The following is a 20,369-nucleotide window of genomic DNA, read 5'->3' on the forward strand; positions in this document are numbered from 1 at the left end:
CCATGGGATTTTCTAGGCAAGAGTACTTTACCCCTGCCCTAATTCTCATTAGGGCAGTGGATCTCGAAGTGTGGTTCCTGGACTGTCAGCAGGGAACCTGTTAGACATGCATTTTCTCTGGTTACATCCCACAGTACAGGATGAGAGAAATTCTGAGTTGGGACCCAGCAATCTATTTAACAGCTTTCCAGGAGATTCTGATACTCTTCATGTCTGAGAACTGCATTCTGAGGGTTGAATGGTTATCAGGCCTGAGCGGTCTGGCTGTCCAGACAGGGCACCTTTCTTTTTGTTTTTAAACTCGTGTATGCTGTGCTTGATGGACCATTTAAGTAAGAGCTTTGTTTTCGTTGTTGTTGTTGTTTTAGAGTTATTTTGACTGCTGTGCAATTCCCTCCTTCAGGCCAACTTTAAAACCGCATCAGGCGATAGGTACAAACGCGGCCCCACCCCCACCCTATTCTCCAGCGTAGGCAACCCCTTTGTGACGTCACAGTCACACACCCCTGAATACATCATAGTGTCCTGGGCATTCTAGGCCCCTGGTCAACCCCGGAAAGTGCGAAGCGAGGGGTGCACCCTGAGCCGGAATGGGCGACTGGAAAGGTTACATCAGTGCAGTGCTTCGGGACCAGCGCATCGACGACGTGGCCATCGTGGGCCACTCGGACAATCGCTGCGTGTGGGCCTCGCGGCCTGGGGGCCTGCTGGCGGCCATCTCACCGCAGGAGGTGGGTGTGCTCACCGGGCCAGACCGGAGCACCTTCCTGCAGACGGGGCTGTGCGTGGCGGGCCGCCGTTGCTGCGTCATCCGAGACCACCTGCTGGCCGAGGGTGACGGAGTGCTGGACGCTCGCACCAAGGGTCTGGACGGGCGCGCCATCTGCGTGGGCCACACGCCTCGGGCGCTCCTCGTGCTCATGGGCCGGCGGGGCGTGCATGGGGGCGTTCTCAACAAGACGATGCACGAGCTGATCCATGGGCTGCGCTCTCAGGGCACCTAGCGGGACAGCCAGCCAATCCAGAATAAAGTCTGACGTGGGCGTGGCAGACTCACACTTGAGTTGTGAGGGGGAGTGGGGGGAATTGCCAATGAGGAAGGTACTTTACTAGATCCTTGCAGAAGGGTGTCTGGTGAGGTTGGTATTATGAGTCCAGAGGCTTCCCAGTCTCCTAGGCTCTATCTCAGGACCTCTTATGGTGCCCTGCCTCTGGACTAACTCCCTAGGCCAGAGTCTGAGGGCCTTGGTGCCTCCCCAGGGTCCCTAGGGACACCCAAGCTGAGGAGGGGGTAGCCTCCTCAAACCCTCCAACTCAGACCTGAGTATCCTTTCCCACAAAACTTCCAGAAGTCTGTATGGGACAAACTCTAAGAGAAGTCCCCTCCTCACCCTCCCACACCACTCCCTAGGCTGGGGCCAGTGTACTTCTCACCTCCACCTAGCAAAAAGAAGCACTAGCAAGGGCTGTGGGTGGGTAACATGATGGGGTTGGTAGCTTGGAGAACAGCTCTGGGGCTTCCAGGCGCTTGCATCCCCCCACAACACTTCAAAGGGGGTGGATATGGGGGTGGGGAGGCAAGTGTTGTAGACCATCACAACTCGATGCAGGGCCCTCCAGTCTTTCTGCCTCTTTGGGGTCCAAAGGCCCCAGAGATGTCCCTGGACTAGAGGGAGGAGCTTTGGCATTGCCCACCCTTTGCCTCTCCTTCTGCAGGCCTCTGCTCAGGGGGCCTTTTTGGGGAGGAGGAATTGAAAAACTTGGGTGGGCTTAAATGAAGCCTGGTTTATGCCCAAAGGCAGAGTATAAAGGTGGGAGGGAAAGTGGCTGGTCTGCCCGCTGCGCACAGGGGCCCAGGGTATGGCTTTTCTTGCCCATCTCCACCCTCCCTCTCCTCCCTCCAGTAGCCCTGACGGGCCCCCACCTGTCACTTGGTTTCCGGAGAATTGATTTTATCCCAGGGTAGGGGAGGGAGACAGGTAGACAGCAGAGGTCAGCCTGCTGGGGTTGGGAGACAGAGGTGCACAGAGCCCTCCTTCCACTTGCCTTAAGGTAGCCAGCCCTCAAGGGGACTTCCAGGGAGTTTGTATTGTGGATTGGACTCATTAAGCAGGGTCAGGAAGATTGCTGAGGAGAGCTTGTTGGCTGGCTTTCCCAGGGCACAGCAGGCTCTCTGGGAGGGGAGACAGTACTGCTGAGCCCCAAACCATGATCTGTTCCTCCTCTCCAGATGGAGAGCAAACAGATTTCCAAGTGCACAATGAGAATTGCATTTCTTTCTATTCTTTTTAATCAGGCAGTGTTAGGAAGGGGCTTGTAGCGGAGATGCAGAAACCCTGGGTGAGGATGAGGAGAATGGTACCATGGAGGAAGGAAGGTGGCAGGGAGGGGGTGAGAATTCAAGCAGTGACTCAGGTACCCACATCTATGCCCTAGCAAACAGCTGTAGGTCACGGCCACGGACTCACCCTCATTCCCACCCAGCCTAGTCAGAGTTGTGTGTACACAGGGACACAAGTACAGGCTTCCAAATACATATGCAAAGGACTCACAGTCATACCCAGATACCTTGCAGTTGGCATGCGCCCCCCCCCACACACGTACAATACACTGACTCAGCCGCACAAGCTGAGACTTCCCAGGACCTGTACAAGCACCGGCGCATGCCCAGACGCTCCCCTCTGCCCTTCCACCCTGGGCATCTCAGACACAGGCCCCTTCTGGCTCCGGGCAGCTATCTGGGCTGGAGCCTAGAGACGGGTAGCGATGTGGTGATGGGACATGGCAAGGCGGGGGGAGGGTGTAGCGGGGGGCAGTTCCTCCAGGAAGACCCTGGCGGGCAGTGGGGGTGAGCGGGGTTCGGGCCTGGCACAGCACAGGGTGGCGCGGGTGATGAGGCGGTCCAGGGGCTTCAGGGAGTGCATCCATGGGGGCAGGAAGTCCCACGTCTGCAGCCACTTGGGCAGGCACCAGGGGCTGCGACTCTGCAGCACGCTGACAAGTACCATGAAGGCCAGTAGGGCCCCGAAGGGTGCGCCCACACCTACCATAGCCCTCCAGCCTGCCATGGAGAGCCCAAACACCATCGAGGGCAGCAGCAGGAAGCACAGGAGGAGGTAGAGGACAGCAAACCAGCGATACTTGGCTGTGCATTTGCCCAACGCCTTGGCCATGCGGATAGGCAGGCGCGTGCAGGGCACGGGGTACCACAGCAGGATGCCAGAGATGTTGAAGAAGAAGTGGCAGAGGGCAATCTGCAAGGGAGAGGGCAGAGGGGCGGAGGCGGGCATGGGCCTTAGCTCCCGAGTCAGGATTAGATGACAGGGGACCACAGGCTCGGGGCAGCAGGAAAGTCAGCACTCAGGGCTAGCATGCCCTCAGTGAAACACTGGTACACTTCCGGACCAGTGGGTACATAACTGCTGCCCTAAACTCTCCACATTTCTTCCTACTAACCCCTCTCTCAGGAGTTCCCCAGCAGATCTGATCCAGATCCAGGAAATGAAAGATTCATACTGATTTCTGGTTCAGAAGCTCTGGCCTCCTGGGTGGGCAATATCCTGGCTTATCAGTTACTCCTTTGCTCCTAGAGCAGCAACCCCTTTGCTCTCTGCCCCCCAGTCCTTGATCCCCCAGATGGAGCCAGGTCCCCTCTTAACATCACCCCTTCCTTAGAGTGTGAATCCCACTGACTTGTTCATTGACTGGCATGTGTGCGTGCGCATACACGCTCAGGCGTGTCTGACTCTTGTGTTCTCAGTGATGTCTCCCTTGTTAGACTCTAAGGTCTTGATGGTGGCACCAGGTATACTTTGCCCATATGATTTCCATAGAGTCTGGCATAACAGGTGCCCCCTACTAGGCAGTCAAAACCTGTTTGGTACACACTGTCTACATTGGGTCAGGCTTCAGGTGCCAGTCTTAACCCTGTCCTCCCTCTGGCAGGGCTCCTCTTCCAAGCTCACCTGGAAAGCACTGGACAGCTTCTCCCGGGGGCTGGCCAGGGCAGCCAGTATGGCCGTGGTGGTGGTACCGATGTTGGAGCCCAACGTGAGTGGGTAGGCGCGCTCAATGCTGATCACACCGAGGCCTGGGGGCAGAGGAGAGGACATGGACTCCCCAGCTCCCTCCTTCAGTCCTTTCCCTGCCGGCCCCTCCCCGCCTGACTCTGCCTCAGTGTGAGGACTCACCGATGAGTGGGGTGATGGCTGAGGTGAACACAGAACTGCTCTGGACGACAAAGGTCATGCTGGCCCCTACCACCATGGCAAAGTAGCCTGTGGCCCAGGTGAAGGGGGTGGGAAAGTCTGCAAGGAAACCATCCTAGTAGGATCAGTGGGAGGGGATTGAGAGGGGTGGGGACGTTTCTTGGGGAGGAGGTCTCCGAAGCCAGCTCCCAAGTGGCACCTTGTCAGTCTCCTGCTCAACTGTGGCAGCTTCTCCTGGTCCTCCTTGATCTTGGATTAAAGACCCTTCTTAGCCTGCTTCCATCATACTTTTGCTCTCTTGTCCCTTCTGCCTGGGATAGCTTCCTCCTAAATATTCATGCTCCGGACTCAGCGTGGATATCACTGCTGCTGGAGAGCCCTCCCTGACCCCAGTCCCCAGGCAGACTTTGCTTCTCCTTCCTCTGAACTCCCACAGATCCACAAATGCCCCTTATTCCAACTTTTGTCATATGGCCTCTGCCCATGCCAGGTGGGGTCCCCAAAGCTCAACATGAGGCTTAAATACAAGTCAGATGGTGTCACTGCCCAAACCCCCGAGTGCCCCCATCGCCCTGGATAAAGTCCAGGCTCAGGTGTAGCCTGAAGGGCCCTGTTACCTCGCTGACCTCTCCCTGTCTCTGGCCCCCTCACTCACCGGGCTCCCACCACTGGGCTGGCCACCTTTCTGTGCCACAAGCCCGCCCAGCCAAGTCCTGCCTCAGAGCCTTTGCATGTACTGTTCCCTCCACTCAAAAAGCTCTTCAGCCATGTCTGACTGCTTCACATTTAGGTCCCTGCTCAAATGTCACCTCTGCACAGAAGCCACTGGCCACCTGTCAAAAGCAACTCTTCCATACTCTATTTGCTGGTTTTGCTTTCTGTTTGGAAGTTACTGTTCCCTTTTATCTAAATTTATCCCCCCTCGATCATTTTTTTTTTTGCTGTCTCCCCACATGTGCTATGAGCCCCCTGAGGGCAAGAGCCATCTCTGTGAGGCTCGCCTCTGTATCCCTCACACCACTCTGTGCTTGGCACACAGAGGGGACTTAATGACTATTTGTTAATTGAATCAAACAATGGCCTCTGGGAATCCCTTTGGAGCCACCTGCTAGAACGGAAGCAGCCACAGATTCCCAGCTTGTCAGCATCTCAGGGACCTCATATATCACCCAGTCCAACCTCGTCTTTGTTCACATGGGGAAACTGAGGCTCAAAGATCACACAGTAAGGCAGTGGAAGGATTAACAAGATCCAGAAGGCCCGTCCTGGGGCCTGCCCACCCACTGCTTGGGGCTTACCAGTGTTGATAACCTTCTGAATGACCTTGGCCACCTGGCCCTTGAGCAGAGAGTTGAGCATCTTGACAAGGAGGATGAGACAGGTGCACAGGAGTGCCAGGGAGCCAGCCAGCAGGATGAGCCCCACAGCCAGGTCAGGCAGCCCCGTGTCCACAAAGATGTGGTTGCCTGTGGGGTGGGGGCATGGTATCAAACTGCTGCCCCCTCAGTCTAGCTCCCAGCCCCCAACCTTTGCCACCCTCTGGACTCAAAGTCTCGTGTTCCTTCAACCTCTACTTGAGAGCCTGACCCCAGCCCAGCAGCTAGACTGGCCAACAGCTGTCCTTCTGGGCTGGAAGCAGCAGTGGCCAGGTGGAAGATGGCCCTGCATCTGCCAGGCTCTTGCCTGCTGGGCTGGACATCTCCCATACTGCGGGTACTCACATTTCTCTAGGGTGGCATTTCTGAGCATCCGGCTGGTGTTGGCCTCTGCCCTGGGCATAGGAGTGGGAACCTAGATTAAGAGGAGAGGTCAGTTCAGTTCAGTTGCTCAGTCATGTCTGACTCTTTGCAACCCCATGGACTGTAGCACGCCAGGCTTCCCTGTCCATCACTGACTCCCAGAGCTTGCTCAAACTCATGTCCATCAAGTCGGTGATGCCATCCAGTCATATCATTCTCTGTTGTCCCCTTCTCCTCCTGCCTTCAATCTTTCCCAGCATCAGAGTCTTTTCTAATGAATAAGTTCTTCGAATCAGGTGGCCAAAGTATTGAAGTTTCAGCTTCTTGCATCAGTCCTTCCAATGAATATTCAGGACTGATTTCCTTTAGGATTGACTAGTTTGATCTCCTTGCAGTCCAAGGGACTCTCAAGAGTCTTCTCCAACACCTCAGTTCAAAAGCATAAATTCTTCGGTTTAATACATTTATTCCTTGATAAATTTCCTCAGTTTTCTTTATGGCCCAACTCTCACATCCATACATGACTACTGGAAAAACCATAGCTTTGACTAGATGGACCTTTGTCGGCAAAGTAATGTCTCTGCTTTTTAATATGCTGTCTAGGTTGGTCATAGCTTTTCTTCCAAGGATCCAGCGTCTTAGTTTCATGGCTGAGATTGACATAGCAGATTTAAAACATGCATTCTGAGACTGGGGCTGAAATGGGGGTTGGGGAGAGGTGGGGGAAGGAGAGGGTACAGTGGTCCTTGTCACTGCATGCCCCTGGGCACTTTGCTTGCCCTCTGTTTCCTCTAGTGATGAAATGGGGGCGAAAACATCTGCCCCAGGAGAATCTGGCTGCAGCTGGCCCTCAGAATACTCTGCTCCATCAACTCACTGATCTGGCTCTCACCAGGGCCTGCAGGGGCCTCCTGATCAGATGGCGTCTTGTCCATGTTTCTCCCACCTCTCCTTGGCCCTGGATGCTGCTGACCATGGCCCACTTCTTCTGAAAACTCTCCCTTTCCCATCTTTTATTATAGCCCTGGCCTCAATGCCCCCCTCTTCCCTGGTACCCTTGACCCATCCTCTCCCGTCAGGCATCTAGCCCAAAGTTCTGGAGTTTTCCTCAATTCCTTGTCCAGAGAGGATGGAGCAGAGGGCCCAGGCCCCATATTTCTTCCCTCCCCCCCTAATGTCAGTGAAGAGGAGAGGATTCCTGGGGAGGTCCCTTAACTCAGAGGGCCCAGGCCCAGGCAGGTAGCCTAGATGAGGGGCTCAGGCTGTGTGTGGGGGTGTTGTGAAGCACGTTGGGCCTAAAGGGGCAGCAGCTGCTGAGCTCCAGGCCACTGTCACCATCCAGAGATGCAGCCCAGCTCAGCCAAAGGACCTGCTTTTACAAGAGAAACCACAACTCTGAACATTTAGATAAAATCTCCCAATCTGTAAATGTTGGCAACTGCTTCAAGATGTACTTTATAATTCTGTGAAGGACAGTCTGACCTGGGGACCACTCCTTTGTAGCCTTCTTGAGTTAGGATTTTTTTTTTTTCCCTGGCACAGCTTGTAGGATCTTAGTTCCTTGACCAGGGATCGAACCCAGGCCCTTGGCAGTGAAAGTGTGGAGTCCTAACCCCTGGACTGCCAGGGAATTCCCTAAGGAGTTTTTTTAAAAAAATGCAACCTGAGGCTCCTTACCTTTCCCCCAGGGTCCTGTCAGTGACAGGAGAAAGTGGGCCAGGCTTGGCTGCAGAAAAGCCATGTCACGAAGGACGACTTGGGTCCTGGAAAGGGGTAGTGACTCCTTGGGCCCCCAGCAAAATGCAAGAACCACAGTGTCTGTCACCACATTCTGCCACCTGTGGGAGCTGATATAGACCCTGGTCCCTTTCTCCCTAGGGGGTCAGCAGCTCACACCCCTCTAACCTCCCTGGGTGCTGGGGGGAGGGGCTCAAGTGGGGTATGGTACTTGGATTTACAGCTACTTTATGTTTTATTCTAAATTGTGTCATTTTAAAAAATGTATGTTAGAGATGGGCTTCCCTGGTGGCTCAGATGATAAAGAATCTGCCTACAATGTGGCAGACCAGGGTTCGATCCCTAGGTTGGGAGGATCCCCTAGAGAAGGAATTGGCAACCCACTCCAGTATTCTTGTCTGGAGAATTCCATGAACAGAAGAGCCTGGTGGGCTAGAGTCCATGCGGTTTGCTAAGAGTCAGACAAGACTGAGTGACTAACACACACTTGTTAGAGATAAGAGCTATTTATGGCTGCTGCTGCTAAGTCGCTTCAGTCACGTCTGACTCTGTGCGACCCCATAGACTGCAGCCCACCAGGCTCCCCCGTCCCTGGGATTCTCCAGGCAAGAGTACTGGAGTGGTTTGCCATTGCCTTCTCCAATGCATGAAAGTGAAAAGTGAAAGTGAAGCTGCTCAGTCCCGTCCAACTCCAAGCGACCCCATGGACTGCAGTCCACCAGGCTCCTCCGTCCATGGGATTTTCCAGGCCAGAGTACTGGAGTAGGGTGCCATCGCCTTCTCTGCTATTTATGGCACATGACTTTAAGTGGGGGCTTATTTTAGTGGCATGTACTCCCTTGAGTGAGGCAGCGCGCCTATCTGTGCACCCATACCAGAGCCCTGCAGCCCCTTCAAGCCTTGGCCATAATCACAGTCTGAGAAATCAGAGAAAATGGTCTCTGATGGGCTTGATTGCAAAAGCCGGCGGGGAGAGCGATGGTAACTGGGAGGGAGCCAGGTGTTTGCTACCAGGCAGATCTGAGTTCAGTCCTGCTTTTTATCCCACCTATCTTGCACAGGTCATGCCACCTCACTGAGCCTGTTTTCTCTAAAGCAGGATAAGAAAAGAGCCGTGCTCAAACCCCAGCTGAGCACTCCCTGCTGTGTGACACTGGACCAAACACGAAACCTCTCTGAACCTCCGTTTCCTTGTCTGCAACGTGCGGTCCATAATGCAGCCCACTTCTCCCCAGGGGCTAGTTGTGAGAAATCTGGAAAAAGAAAGTGTGGAATTTATGTGCCTGAAGAGACAACCCAAACTAAGGAGACCTCTGGCAACTGAAAATGTGAAAGTGTTAGCTGCTCAGTCATGTCCGACTCTTTGTGAGCTCATGGACTGTAGACTGCCAGGCTCCTCTGTCCATGGGATTCTCCAGGCAAAAATACTGGAGTGGGTTGCCATTTCCTTCTCCAGAGGATCTTCCCAATCCAGGGATTGAACCCAGGTCTCCCGCATTGCAGGCAGAGTTTTCGCCATCTGAACCACCAGATTAAGCTCACAGAGGAAAGTGAGCTCCAAGAATTCTCCCCCACCACCCCAGCGGGAAGTGGGATGGGGAAATAGCGCAGTGTTTGGGCCTGTACTGTAGCCTCTCCTCCAGGAGAAGGGGTGAAAATCCCATGGATGGAGGAGCCCGGTGGGCTGCAGTCCGTGGGGTCGCTAAGGGTCAGACACGACTGAGCGACTTCACTTTCACTTTTCACTTTCACACATTAGAGAAGGAAATGGCAGCCCGCTCCGGTGTTCTTGCCTGGAGAATCCCAGGGACAGCGGAGCCTGGTGGGCTTCCATCTATGGGGTCACACAGAGTCGGACACGACTGAAGTGACTTAGCAGCAGCAGCAGGGTCTTTGTTTTTCTGGAAGCAGAGCGTGAGTGCTGTGCTTGTGGCACCATCTGGTGGTGAAGAGGAGAATTCATTTTTACAGCCCTACCTATCACCCCTGGAGGGTCTCCAAGTGGCTGGTGGCATTCATGCCCGATAGGCAGAGTGGGCAGTGGACACATATGTTGGGATCTACATCTGGAAGAGAAGTCGAAATGGAGAGTCAGGAGTGTGGGGTGTAGTTTATGCCAGGACTTTGGTCCCCCCTCACTGGCATAGACTTGGACAAACCTGTCTGAGCCTGTTTAAAATGGGGTTGTGAGGGATTCCCTGTTGGTCCAGTGGTGAAGAATCTGCCTGCCAAGGTAGGGGACACAGGTTGGGTCCCTGGTCCTGGAACTAAGATCCCATGTGCTGCAGAGCAACTAAGCCTCTGCATCACAACTACTGAGCCCTCGAGCTACAATTGCTGAAGCCCGACACACCTAGCACCCGCGCCCTGCAACAAGAGAAGCCTCCACAGTGAGGAGCCCACACACCACAGTGAGAGAGTAGCCCCCACTCACCGCAACTAGAGAGAGCCCACGTGCAGCAACGAAGACCACAGCCAAAAAAATAAATACATTTTTTAAAATGGGGCTGTGATAATCCCTGCCTCCCAGGCTGCAAGTCTTTGGAAGAAGCTTCTTTCATCCATGCATGTAGGGTGGACAATCCACAGGGTGACCAAACAGGAAGGTAATTCCCAGAACAGTGTCAGGACCCCCTGAGCAGCAAGAGTTGTTAGAATACTAATACCAGCTCTGGCTTTTTTTTTTTCACCATCTGGAAAATCCCAGACTGCCAATCACATAGGTGCCCTGGAGGCTGGCTCAGGGGAGGTTGGGCCTGGCTTGGTGAAAGCTGCAGGCAGTGAGAACAGGTCAGAAGGGGCTACAGGGAGACTCAGTGACCAAAGGAAAAATGTGCAGGAGGCGCTGCCAGGGCACATGATTGTGAACCACTTTCCTGAAGGGACTGTCCCAGAGAGAGGGCCAGAACTGGGAGCTTTCCTCCCACCGCCTGCTACTCTCCACGCCAAGGAAATTCTACCTGGACCCTGCTGTCAAGGAAAGGTTTCCCCAGGAGGGCTGGGATGAGAAACCAGTGCATGGGTGAGTGGTAGCAGGAGCCATGGAGGAACGTGTGAAGACAGGGAACTGGGCAGCTTGCTTCTGGTTGCTGGACCTCTGGTTCCAGGTGGATCATGTCCGCCTCACCAGCATCACTGAGAGTTCCATCAGGTGAGGGCCCCGTTTGCATCCTGCAAAGGGAGACTGGCCAAATGCAGCTGCAGGCAAGCGGCAGGGATTTCCATAAGCGAGGATCACCACAGCCGAGGAACTCCTTTCCACAGCTCGCTTTTTGATCAAAGTGTGTGACTCTGGTCTTTCAGGGTTTGCAGTGAAGCAGAGGGGATTTTAGTGATTCAGAGAGCTTGGAGAGTGCCTAGAGTGCTTGTGAGAAGGAGAGATGTGTTAGTGGGGTCATAAAGTCACTGCAAAAGCTGTCCGCGTGGGCTTTTTGATGTCAGACTGCCTTGAACACTCAGCACTGAGCTGGAGCTGTGTGCCACTCAGATGCAAAGGAAGCTTGCAGGGCCGGTTGAAAGAATGTTCTCTGTTCACGCTGGGATAAAGTCCGGGAACATCAAGCCGGGAGTGAAGAAGCTGTGCTGTTTCCTCGTCTTTCTTTCTCAATGGTGTTACTTCTTGTATGTCATAATCAAGGGGAAGCAGATACTGTGGATTGTGGTTTTGATGAAGCATTTTCTCTTTTGGATGGCTGAATGAGAAAGTACGGTAATTGCCTGCTTCCTTGTTAGTCTGGTGTGATGGCTGGTCAGTGAGTGTCCAACTGATCCAAACGGAGCCTCATCCCAGGTGTGAGAAGCCAGGCAACAGCAGGAAGATCACACAAGACAGGGGCACAGGTCTCCGGCAGAAGGAACCCAGTATCAGTACGAGTGGCTGTGTGTCTCCAGTGAGGTCTCCATGGCCTGCTTGTCCTGCTCCTGGGCCGGTTCCCTGTTGGTCCTGGTTTTCCCAGGCATCCTTGTAGCTCTCTCTCCTGCCCTCCTCTGCACATTACCTGGGCCCCCAAACACAGCAGAGCTGTCACTAAGCAACTCCCGATGGGGAGAGACAGCCCTAGACTGTAAGACCTACACTCGGGGCCCTGAAGCAGTAGAATGAGCTCTAAAGGGTTTCTTAGCCTCTTGGAGCCTATTTCTCTACCTGTGAAACCTCGGGGTTGAGGTTTCTTCAACTAGTGGTCTTGTTGAAATGTAGACTGCTGGGTTCCACCAGATTTCTTTTTTCTAATTTAGTGGGTCTAGGAAAGGGCCAGATACTTTGCGTCTCTAGTGGGTTCCCAGGTGGTAGGTGTGCCTTTGAAGCCCACACTTTGAGAACTGATCTTTGGGCTAATTCAATGACATGCTAACTCTAATTGATTAGCAATGGCTGGGAGGGTGTAGCAATATCCTCCACAGGTGCAGTATCATAGCAAAAGTGCCCCCTACTTGTCCTCCCAAACTAAAGGATTGCCAATGTCTCTGCTGTTGCTGCTGCTAAGTCGCTTCAGTCGTGTCCGACTCTTCACGACCCCATGGACTGCAGCCTACCAGGATCCTCCGTCCATGAGATTTTCCAGGCAAGAGTACTGGAGTGGGTTGCCATTGCCTTCTCTGGCCAAGGTCTCTATGGAACTTTTAAAAAGACCATGACGCTAGCAGTCAGCTATCTGAAGAGGGAGTCTTCTCAGCAAGGCTGGGCCCGGTACTTACCTCTGTGGGGTCTGGGTAACACCAGACCCGGATGAGGCTGTGATTTCTCAGGGACTCGTCCCCCGAGGCAAGGCTGGTAATCACAGACTTGTCCAGCTGTGGGCAGTGTGGGCGGTGGGTGTGAGGGTGAGGGCCTGCAATGCCCCGGGCCCCCAGCCCAGGCCCGCCCTGCCTCTACCTGGATGATGAGCTTAGTGAAGGGCTCCGTGATGATCTTGAGCAGGTCAGGGGCGTCGCGGCCGCCGCAGATATTGAAGGAGGCCACCACAAGTCGAGTGATGTGGTGCAGGTACCCTGTGGCCACCTCCAGGGGCAGCAGCACCAGGACCGACAACCAGTTAAAGCAGTCGTGCACGGTGGCCCCCGCGAAGGCCCTGGGCAGGGAGGCCATGTTGCAGGGCAGGCTGGAGCCAGGAGCTGCTCAGACTAGGGGCTCCTGGCAGGGGGACCACCCTCCCCCAACAAGGACAGGCCCCTCACCACTCCCCCCTCACCGCCGGAAGTCAGTTCTGTCCCCTGCCTGCATCAGGGCCACGATGGTGTTGGTGACGGAGGTGCCGATGTTGGAGCCCATGATGATGGGGATGGCAGAGCTCACCTCCAGCACTGGTAGAAAGAGGCAGGAACTGGGAGGGGCGGCCACCCAACTCCTGCCCCCACAGTTCCTCCTGTCACACCCGTTGCCCACATCCCCGCCCCAGCAGGCATTCCTGCCACGCTGCTGGCTGTGCTCAGTCTTGGCATCACGGGTGCGAGGGGCATGTGCTGTGTGCATGTGTGTAAACTGGCATTCACATGCGTCCTGACCCTGCGAACATGTGAATATGTGTGTGGGTGCGTGTCCGTTAGGACACGGGTCCTATGCAATTGTGCCCTGTGCTTGCGTGTGCACACATGTACACGAGTGTGATGTCAGTTTCATGTGTCAGCTTGGCTAGTACCCAGTTACTTAGTGCAACTCTGAGCTAGATGTTGCTGTGATTTCCCTCAACAATCAGTTGACCTTAAGGAAACGAGATTAACCTCAATAATCTGGGTGGGCCTCATCCAGTGAGATGAAAGTCCCCAAGAGCAAAATTGAGGCTTCCCTGGGGAGGAAATTCCACCTGTGCTCTGCAGTATCGGCTTCTGCCTGTGAATTCTGGCCTGCCCTTCCCCATGGCCTGCCCGGCCTGCCTCGCAACCAGGACAGTCAGTTCCTTGCGATAAATGGTAGATGTCTCTATACCACCTGCAGGTTCTGTTTCTCTGATTCCTCTGGTTCTGTTCCCCTGACTGATGGAATGAGTGACTGTGGTGGCGATATGGAGGTGAGCCTTCCTGGGCCTGTACTCCCCACCTGCCACCCTCTCCAGCTCCTGGGCACCCCTCCTGGCTGAGACTCGGGGCCATGCTTTGGAGAATAGAGTGGGAGATGCCAGAGCTGCCCATGTTTCTGCCCCTGTCTCCTGCTCTTCCCACACAGAGCCCCAGGTCCAGCATCGACCCCCCGCACCCACTCTCCCTGACCCTGGTGGGCCAACTCACAGCCAGAGGAGACCATGCTGACCACAATGGACGTGGAGGTGCTTGAGCTCTGTACCAGCACAGTCACCAGGATCCCCACCACCAGGCCCGCCACCGGGTTGGACAGGATGGCATTGTCCTTGAAGATGTCGCCAGCCACCTTCCCTGGGGAACATAAGCCAGCATTGTCCGAGACGCTTCAGGCCCCTTCCCTGGCCCCCTCCCCTCCGTCCTACCTCCAGCCAGCTGGAAGGCTGAGCTGAGCACGTCCAGGGAGCAGACGAAGAGGTAGAGGAAGGAAAGCATCAGTGGCACCTTGAGGAGTGTCACGCCAGCCCGGCGCAGCTTCTGAACCAATCCAGGTTCTGGAGATGGGCGGTCGTGAGCACAAAGGCTAGAGGGTTCTGCCAGTGACTGCCAACACCCCTGCCACTCCAACCCAGGCCCACCTGGCTTCCGCTCATCCTCCAGGGCCAGCTTGGCAGGCAGTGGGTCACGGCGCTCCACAACCTCTCCGTAGGGGCAGCCATGCTCTGGGAGGGCCACAGGGCCTACAGTGGGGAAGCTATAGGCCAAGGTCCCTGGAATCCTGTGCAAGACTGGGGAACGAGGCTGATCAGGATTTCCCTGAGGCCCCACATCCCAGGGAGGGTTGGAGGGGTTGGGCGGAGGACTAGAGGCCTCCCTCCGGGGTGGGGATGTATGCAACAGAGGGCAAACAGGGTCCAGGGGTGGGAGTAGCACTCACCCTGAGGGCTGGGCACGTAGGCAAAGGCCGCCCCATGCATCATATGCCCCCCACAGACTGGGAGTGGGGAGACAGCCTGGGCCCCCAGCTTCTCTCCGTAAGACATCATCTCAAGTTTCAAGCTGTGGGCCTGCACATCAGAGGCATAGCAACACTGAGTGACAACTGCTGTGTCCTGGAAACTGACACACACTCACACATTCATCCCCCTACATCCACACCCATACACTCACTTGCACAAACGCCCATGGTGTGCGATCCCGAACACACCCCCGGCGAAGCACACCCTCTACCACCACACACACCCAAAGAGGCACACAGGTGCTCAGCACAGATTTGCGGATTCATTCATTCATTCAGCAAGTATTTATTGAGCATCTACTCTTTCTAAGGCACTGAGCTAGATGCTGGAGTACAGCTAGCTAAATACAGATAAGCTCAAAGTCTAGCAGAGAAACAGATGTCAATGAAATAATCCCTCAGATCGATGGAACATGGCAGCAGGAACAAGCGTTCTAAAGACAGAGGAAGGTACCACCAGAGGTGTCCCAGAGGTACAGGGGTTCACCCTCACAAGTAAACTTCTTTCCCTATCCATTGCTACCCTCCCCCGCCCCGCCCCGACAATAAACAAACACTGACAGGACTTTCTGCCATGTCTGAGGCTCAAACCAGGACTGGTTTAGTTAAGGAGGGTCCCCACCCTGATCCCAAGTCTGGGAAGTCTCCAGTTTGCTTTAGGACCCCTTGAACCGCCCCAGGAGTTCTCGGCGGCTGTTGGGGTGGGAGTACCCCCATCTACTTCAGCATCCCCAACCTCCACCCCCAACCTTATTCCAAGGGTCCTGACTGTTGGGGTTGGTGACCATGCAGAGCTGAATTCCAAGCCCCGGAAGAGCTTGAGTCCATTCTACAGACTCTGAGGCTGTGAGCCAGACTGGGCTGGGGCTGAGATGTTACAGGGGACGGGCAATGGGAACACAGTAAGGACAGAGGTGAGGAGCCCATTTTCTGCTAAGATGGGGATGGGATTGGGATGTGGGGACTCTGGACTCACCTTGGTGTTCTGTGTTTCAGCTCCTGCCCAGCAGCTCAGGGAAGCCCTAGGAACCTGAGGAGAAGCTTGGACCTTCTCTTTATACCTTTGGGTCAAGGGCAAAGTCCCTAGAATCCTAGCTTCCCTCCCTCTGTTCCCCAATTAACTTCATCCCGGAGATTCCTCTTGGTTAATTGCTAATCGTCAGCTCTGCAGGGGGAGTCTGTGGATAGGCTCTTTTCTCTCCCACACAGATACCCAGCCTGAACTGTGACTCTGAACCAGCAATGAGGGCACAGATGATCCCGTGTCCCTAGGCAGAGACCCTGATGCCACTCAGGCACCTCGTTCCCAGCATCCCCAGAGATGCCACGGCTCTGGCCTCTTTCCCTCATTCTTGGCCTGACAGTACTCCCCAGGAGGTAACCCAAACACACTTTATACTTGCTTTGCCTCTGGGTGTCCTTAGGGACATTTGAAGGAGAGAGAGTGTGTGATGGAGGAAATAGCAGAAGACAAGCACAAAGGGGCTGTGTAGTGCTCACCCATGGAAGGTCCATGACCCTGGATCTGAGATATGACCCAAGAGAATGTGAAGACCCTCCCTGAGTGGGGCAGGGCCTGGTCTGCATTTTAGAATGGTTCTGGGTGTGGGAGGGTTGGCATGAGTCAAGGGGAGTGAGTCTGGAAGCAGAAAGACCAGGTAAGAGGGCGATGAGATGGTCCAGGTGAGAGAGGATGAGGTCTGAATCTAAGTGGGAAGAAAAGGAACAGAGAGGAGAATGTGTGCTCCTGGAATGCTTTTTATTGAAGTTTGAAATCGTTAGGCCCTAGTTGTGTTCTTTGCGACCCCATGGAATACACAGTCCATGGAATTCTCCAGACAAGAATACTTAAGTGGGTAGCCATTCCATTCTCCAGGGGATCTTCCCAACCCAGGAATCAAACTCAGGTCTTCCGCATTGCAGGCAGATTCTTTATTGTCTGCCCAAGCAGTTGTTATGTTTGGGCAGAACAACTGGTGTTGGCGGGGTGGGAGAGAGAGGAGGTGTATCACAGCTGGGTTTCTGGATCAAGAACCTGATGATGACCTGAGGACTGTTGAGCGGTCCCTGAAATGCAAGGAGTCTTTGAAAGTTTCTTTCCCTTTTATAGGACCTTGAAGCCTGAGTGGGGAGCCCGTAATCACATAGAGACATGTCATTCCCTTCTAAGGGATTTAGATTTTATCCAATCCAGGACTGGTGAATTCCATTCAAGATCTAGACTGGGCAACTGTCAGAGCAACCTAACATCCACCCAGTCAGGCACGTGTCTATCCATTCATTTCTAAGAACAGTAGTTGAGATCCTATTCCATGCTGAGCCAAGATTGGCAAGGTTAGCTTCTCTCTTGATCCAAGAAACAGTCCAGTCCCTGAGTGGGCCTGGGATCCTAAGTCCTCACCTCTCTGAGCCCTAGTTCCTTCACTTATAAAATAGTAATGAGTAAGGATTTGTCTGGGAGCTGTAGGACTCAATGAGCTAAAGGACCCATCTCAGTACCTAGAGGTACTGAGGACCTCAGCATGTTTGTTCTCTTCATGCTCTCATGCCCTTTTCACTATTTCTAGGATGGTTGAAGTGTCCCTGCCAAAGAAATGGCCCCAACTTCTCTAGATTCTCAGCCCTGTTTCAGGTCAACAGCTCTTGGCTCAACAGCTCTCTGATTGCTCAACATCTTACACATCTTAGGGTGACACAGACCCAGCGTTTTCCTTCAAGGAGGATAGACATTTTTCTCCACTTCCCTCTTTAATATTAGTGCTTAATTTGCAGAGCACTGTGGAATTACCCACTGCATAGAGTTCACAATAGACTTTTTAAGTGCCTAAGAGCAAGGAAACAGGCCAACCTGCGTTTGGATCCTGGCACCACCACACTGTGGCCATGGTAGTTCAGGCCACAAAACCCACGAGGGTGAGGGGGATGGAGGCGTGGCTGGGACTGGTTTTGAGTAGAGTGATCATGAGTCCCGGTTTGCCCGGCCAAGTCTGGGTTATGACTGTTGGCCCAGAGTCCCCTTTCATTTTGCCAAGTGCCCTGGTTTGGAGGATAAGCCATATGGCTTGTTCCAGAAGATTCTGAGGAACTAAGGCAGGGAATCAGCCACTGGGTGCTTACTAGAAGGGTCTCCATTCAGAGCAAAAGCAAAATAAAAGCAATCCTGCTGCCCAGAAACATCACTGTGGTGTCTAAGACACTGCCTTTCGTCTTTTTCCTGTGCCTACTTTGGATTGATTGTCTCTAGAAGACTGCATTTTGCTCTCTTTGATCTAACGTTCTGACATGAGCCTTTTCCTCTGTCTTTGCGCTCAGCACACATATTGATTTTAGTGATTGTGTCACATTCAGTCATGAAGCCTAATTTACACGTTGAACCTATGGATGTTCGAGGACCTCTCTTACTTGGAGGAAGTGATTTGGGTAAGATTGGGGTTCATGCACGGGTGGAAGGGTTATTGCTTATCCCGGAAACGCAGTTATTGCTGAATTCTTCTGTTGGATTCATCCTTAAACTCAGAGGCCCTGATGGGTTTAGAGGCTGTCTGGGTACAAACATCCCCACCCACAGTGGTTCCAGGGACCCCCACCCATAGGCGTCCTCTCTCCTGCCTGCTCCAGTCAGACTCCGGACAGGAGCAGTGGTACCCAAGGTGCTCTTTATGAACTGGAGGTATGTCTCCTTTTTAAGAAGGTTTGGGTCTTTGACAGTTTTGAAGCCTACCTCCCCTGCCCTCAGGGAGCTCAGGGTTTAGCAGGGGGAGACAGTTATTAATGAAATGCCTCAAAGGAGATACAATTACAAAATGCTGTGGACATCCACCAATTGCAAAAATATTTTGGCGGGAGTGGGGCTCCTTGGGTCATCCCCGGTGGCTCAGCGCTAAACAATCCTCCTGCCAGTGCAGGAGATGTGGGTTTGATTCCTGGGTAGGGAAGATCTTCTGGAGGAGGGCATGGCAACCCACTCCAGTATTCTTGCCTGGAGAATCCCATAGACAGAGGAGACTGGCAGGCTACAATCCATGGGCTCACAAAGAGTCAGACATAACTGAAGTGACTGAGCACGCATGCATGGGGCTGCCACAGCCCTAGCAAAAGCCAGAGGTGATCAGAACTGCCTTTGGGACCCTTGAGAGCAGTGGAGAAGGTGGCCACACCCCAGCCCCCAAGCCTCTCAGTCCCTCTGCTCATCTCAGCTTCTGCTTACAGCCTGCCTCCTCCGTGTCTGTGACAGACTCTGTGTGTCCCCTGAATGGTGAGTCCAGCCCTGTCTGCTCACCTCTACGCCAGCCACAGCCTCCCCCAGACCTCTGGACCTGGAGCCTGGGTGGTTGGTGGTGTCTCACACTGAGAAAAGGCACCCAGGAGGAGCAGTTTTGGAGCGAAGATGCCAAGATCTGTCTGTTCTGAAGTGTACTGCTCTGTCTGAGATGTCTGTGGTGCAAGCAGTAGAAGCTGCGTGTCTGAAGCACACGGCGTGCTCCTACCCCCACATGGGGCCTCCAGCATGTTCTGACCTCAGTGAGCAGCACATGGGCCAGACCCAGACCCAGACCTTTGACACGTGTTCTCCTCCACCTCCTGGTCTCAGATCCATCCCCCTATTTTCCCAATTTTCCTTTTCCTGGAGCTCCCTAATCCTTCTGCCACCTCCCTCTCCTGGCCACCATTTCTCAGCTGGCTTAGTACAATAGCCTTTCTGTCAGATGGCTACCCCCAATCCAATATCCAGAAAAACTGCCAGCCACCTTTCAAAAGGCAAATCTCACCATGTCACCCCTGTTGCTTTTAAATCCTGTCCCCGCTAGACTTTAGACCAGCATCCGGTCACAGCTCGGGGCCTGGTGTGACTTGACTTACTGCCTGCATGGCCTCAGGTGAAGGTGCCCCCAGGGAGAGTGGGCACAGTGAGGAGAGACCCAGCCGAGCACCCACATTTGAGGGAGGACAGAGGAAGAGGTACAGCAGGGACCGGGAGGAAGAGCAGAAAAGCAGGTGCCCGGAAGCCAGGATCACCCACGTTTTGAAAGAGACACCCCGGTCAGCATGATCAAATACTGCTGAGATGTCAGGAAATGTGAGAGCAGAGCAGACTGAGTGACCTGGGAGAGCTGAATCAGGGCAGTGCCGGGCAGGGGAAGGAGCAGGAGGTAGGAGCCGAGACAGTGTAGCTAACGTGAATGGGGCAGGTGACACACTTGGAATTTCATCACGTGGATGACAAGGGTCTCTCTAGGAGTCGCATAATTGCTGAATGGAGTGGAGAATGGTACCAAGAGCCAGTGTGTGGATCAGAAAGGGTGCGAGCCTTGGGATCCGGCACAACCAGCGCTGTTTCTGCAGTTGTCTGTTGAGATTCATTTTCTGCTTAAACACACTCCGTTTGCTTCACGTGAGTTTTCTGTGGAACCTAAAGTTTGACAACAATCGAAGGAGGAACAGCTAACATTCCAGTCCACGGAGTCGCACAGAGTTGGACACGACAGAGGGGCTAAGCGCCGCACCACACTGGGTCTTCGCTGCTGCTCAGGCTTTTCTCTAGATGCGGCAAGCCGGGGTTACTTGCTCATTGTTGTGGACTGGCTTGTCCCTGCGGTGGCTTCTCTTGTTTTGGAGCACGGGCTCTGGGGCACATGGGCTTCGGTAGTTGCGGCT

General features: G+C 54.0%; 2 protein-coding genes across 2 annotated transcripts; one reads left to right on the top strand and one right to left on the bottom strand.

Annotated features, from left to right (window-relative positions):
• Positions 1–590: 590 nt before the first annotated feature.
• Positions 591–1,004, top strand: PFN3 (profilin 3). The gene has a single exon (XM_055428711.2). It carries the CDS (start codon positions 591–593, stop codon positions 1,002–1,004), a length of 414 nt encoding a protein of 137 aa, XP_055284686.1.
• Positions 1,005–2,750: 1,746 nt separating this feature from the next.
• Positions 2,751–14,742, bottom strand: SLC34A1 (solute carrier family 34 member 1). Its single transcript, XM_055430624.2, has 12 exons — positions 14,634–14,742; positions 14,335–14,484; positions 14,122–14,250; positions 13,907–14,050; positions 12,874–12,985; positions 12,558–12,753; positions 12,380–12,475; positions 5,930–5,999; positions 5,507–5,674; positions 4,191–4,307; positions 3,966–4,090; positions 2,751–3,254 (listed from the first exon to the last, which is right to left on the bottom strand). The coding sequence occupies exons 1-12, from the start codon at positions 14,740–14,742 to the stop codon at positions 2,751–2,753; spliced, it is 1,920 nt and encodes a 639-aa protein (XP_055286599.2).
• Between the last annotated feature and the right edge of the window lie 5,627 nt (positions 14,743–20,369).

Source organism: Moschus berezovskii, chromosome 8, assembly GCF_049115385.1.
Source record: "Moschus berezovskii isolate FMDL1 chromosome 8, NW_MosBer_1.0, whole genome shotgun sequence".
Classification (NCBI taxonomy): domain Eukaryota; kingdom Metazoa; phylum Chordata; class Mammalia; order Artiodactyla; family Moschidae; genus Moschus; species Moschus berezovskii.

Bases quoted from the DNA above. Each gene is read 5' to 3' on its own strand.
- PFN3 (XM_055428711.2), top strand. From the start codon at position 591: ATGGGCGACTGGAAAGGTTACATCAGTGCAGTGCTTCGGGACCAGCGC.
- SLC34A1 (XM_055430624.2), bottom strand. From the start codon at position 14,742: ATGATGTCTTACGGAGAGAAGCTGGGGGCCCAGGCTGTCTCCCCACTC. The intron at 14,051-14,121 runs GTAGGACGGAGG...TATGTTCCCCAG, and splicing joins AGCCTTCCAGCTGGCTGGAG to GGAAGGTGGCTGGCGACATC. The intron at 4,308-5,506 runs GTAAGCCCCAAG...GTTTCCTTGCAG, and splicing joins TCAGAAGGTTATCAACACTG to ACTTTCCCACCCCCTTCACC.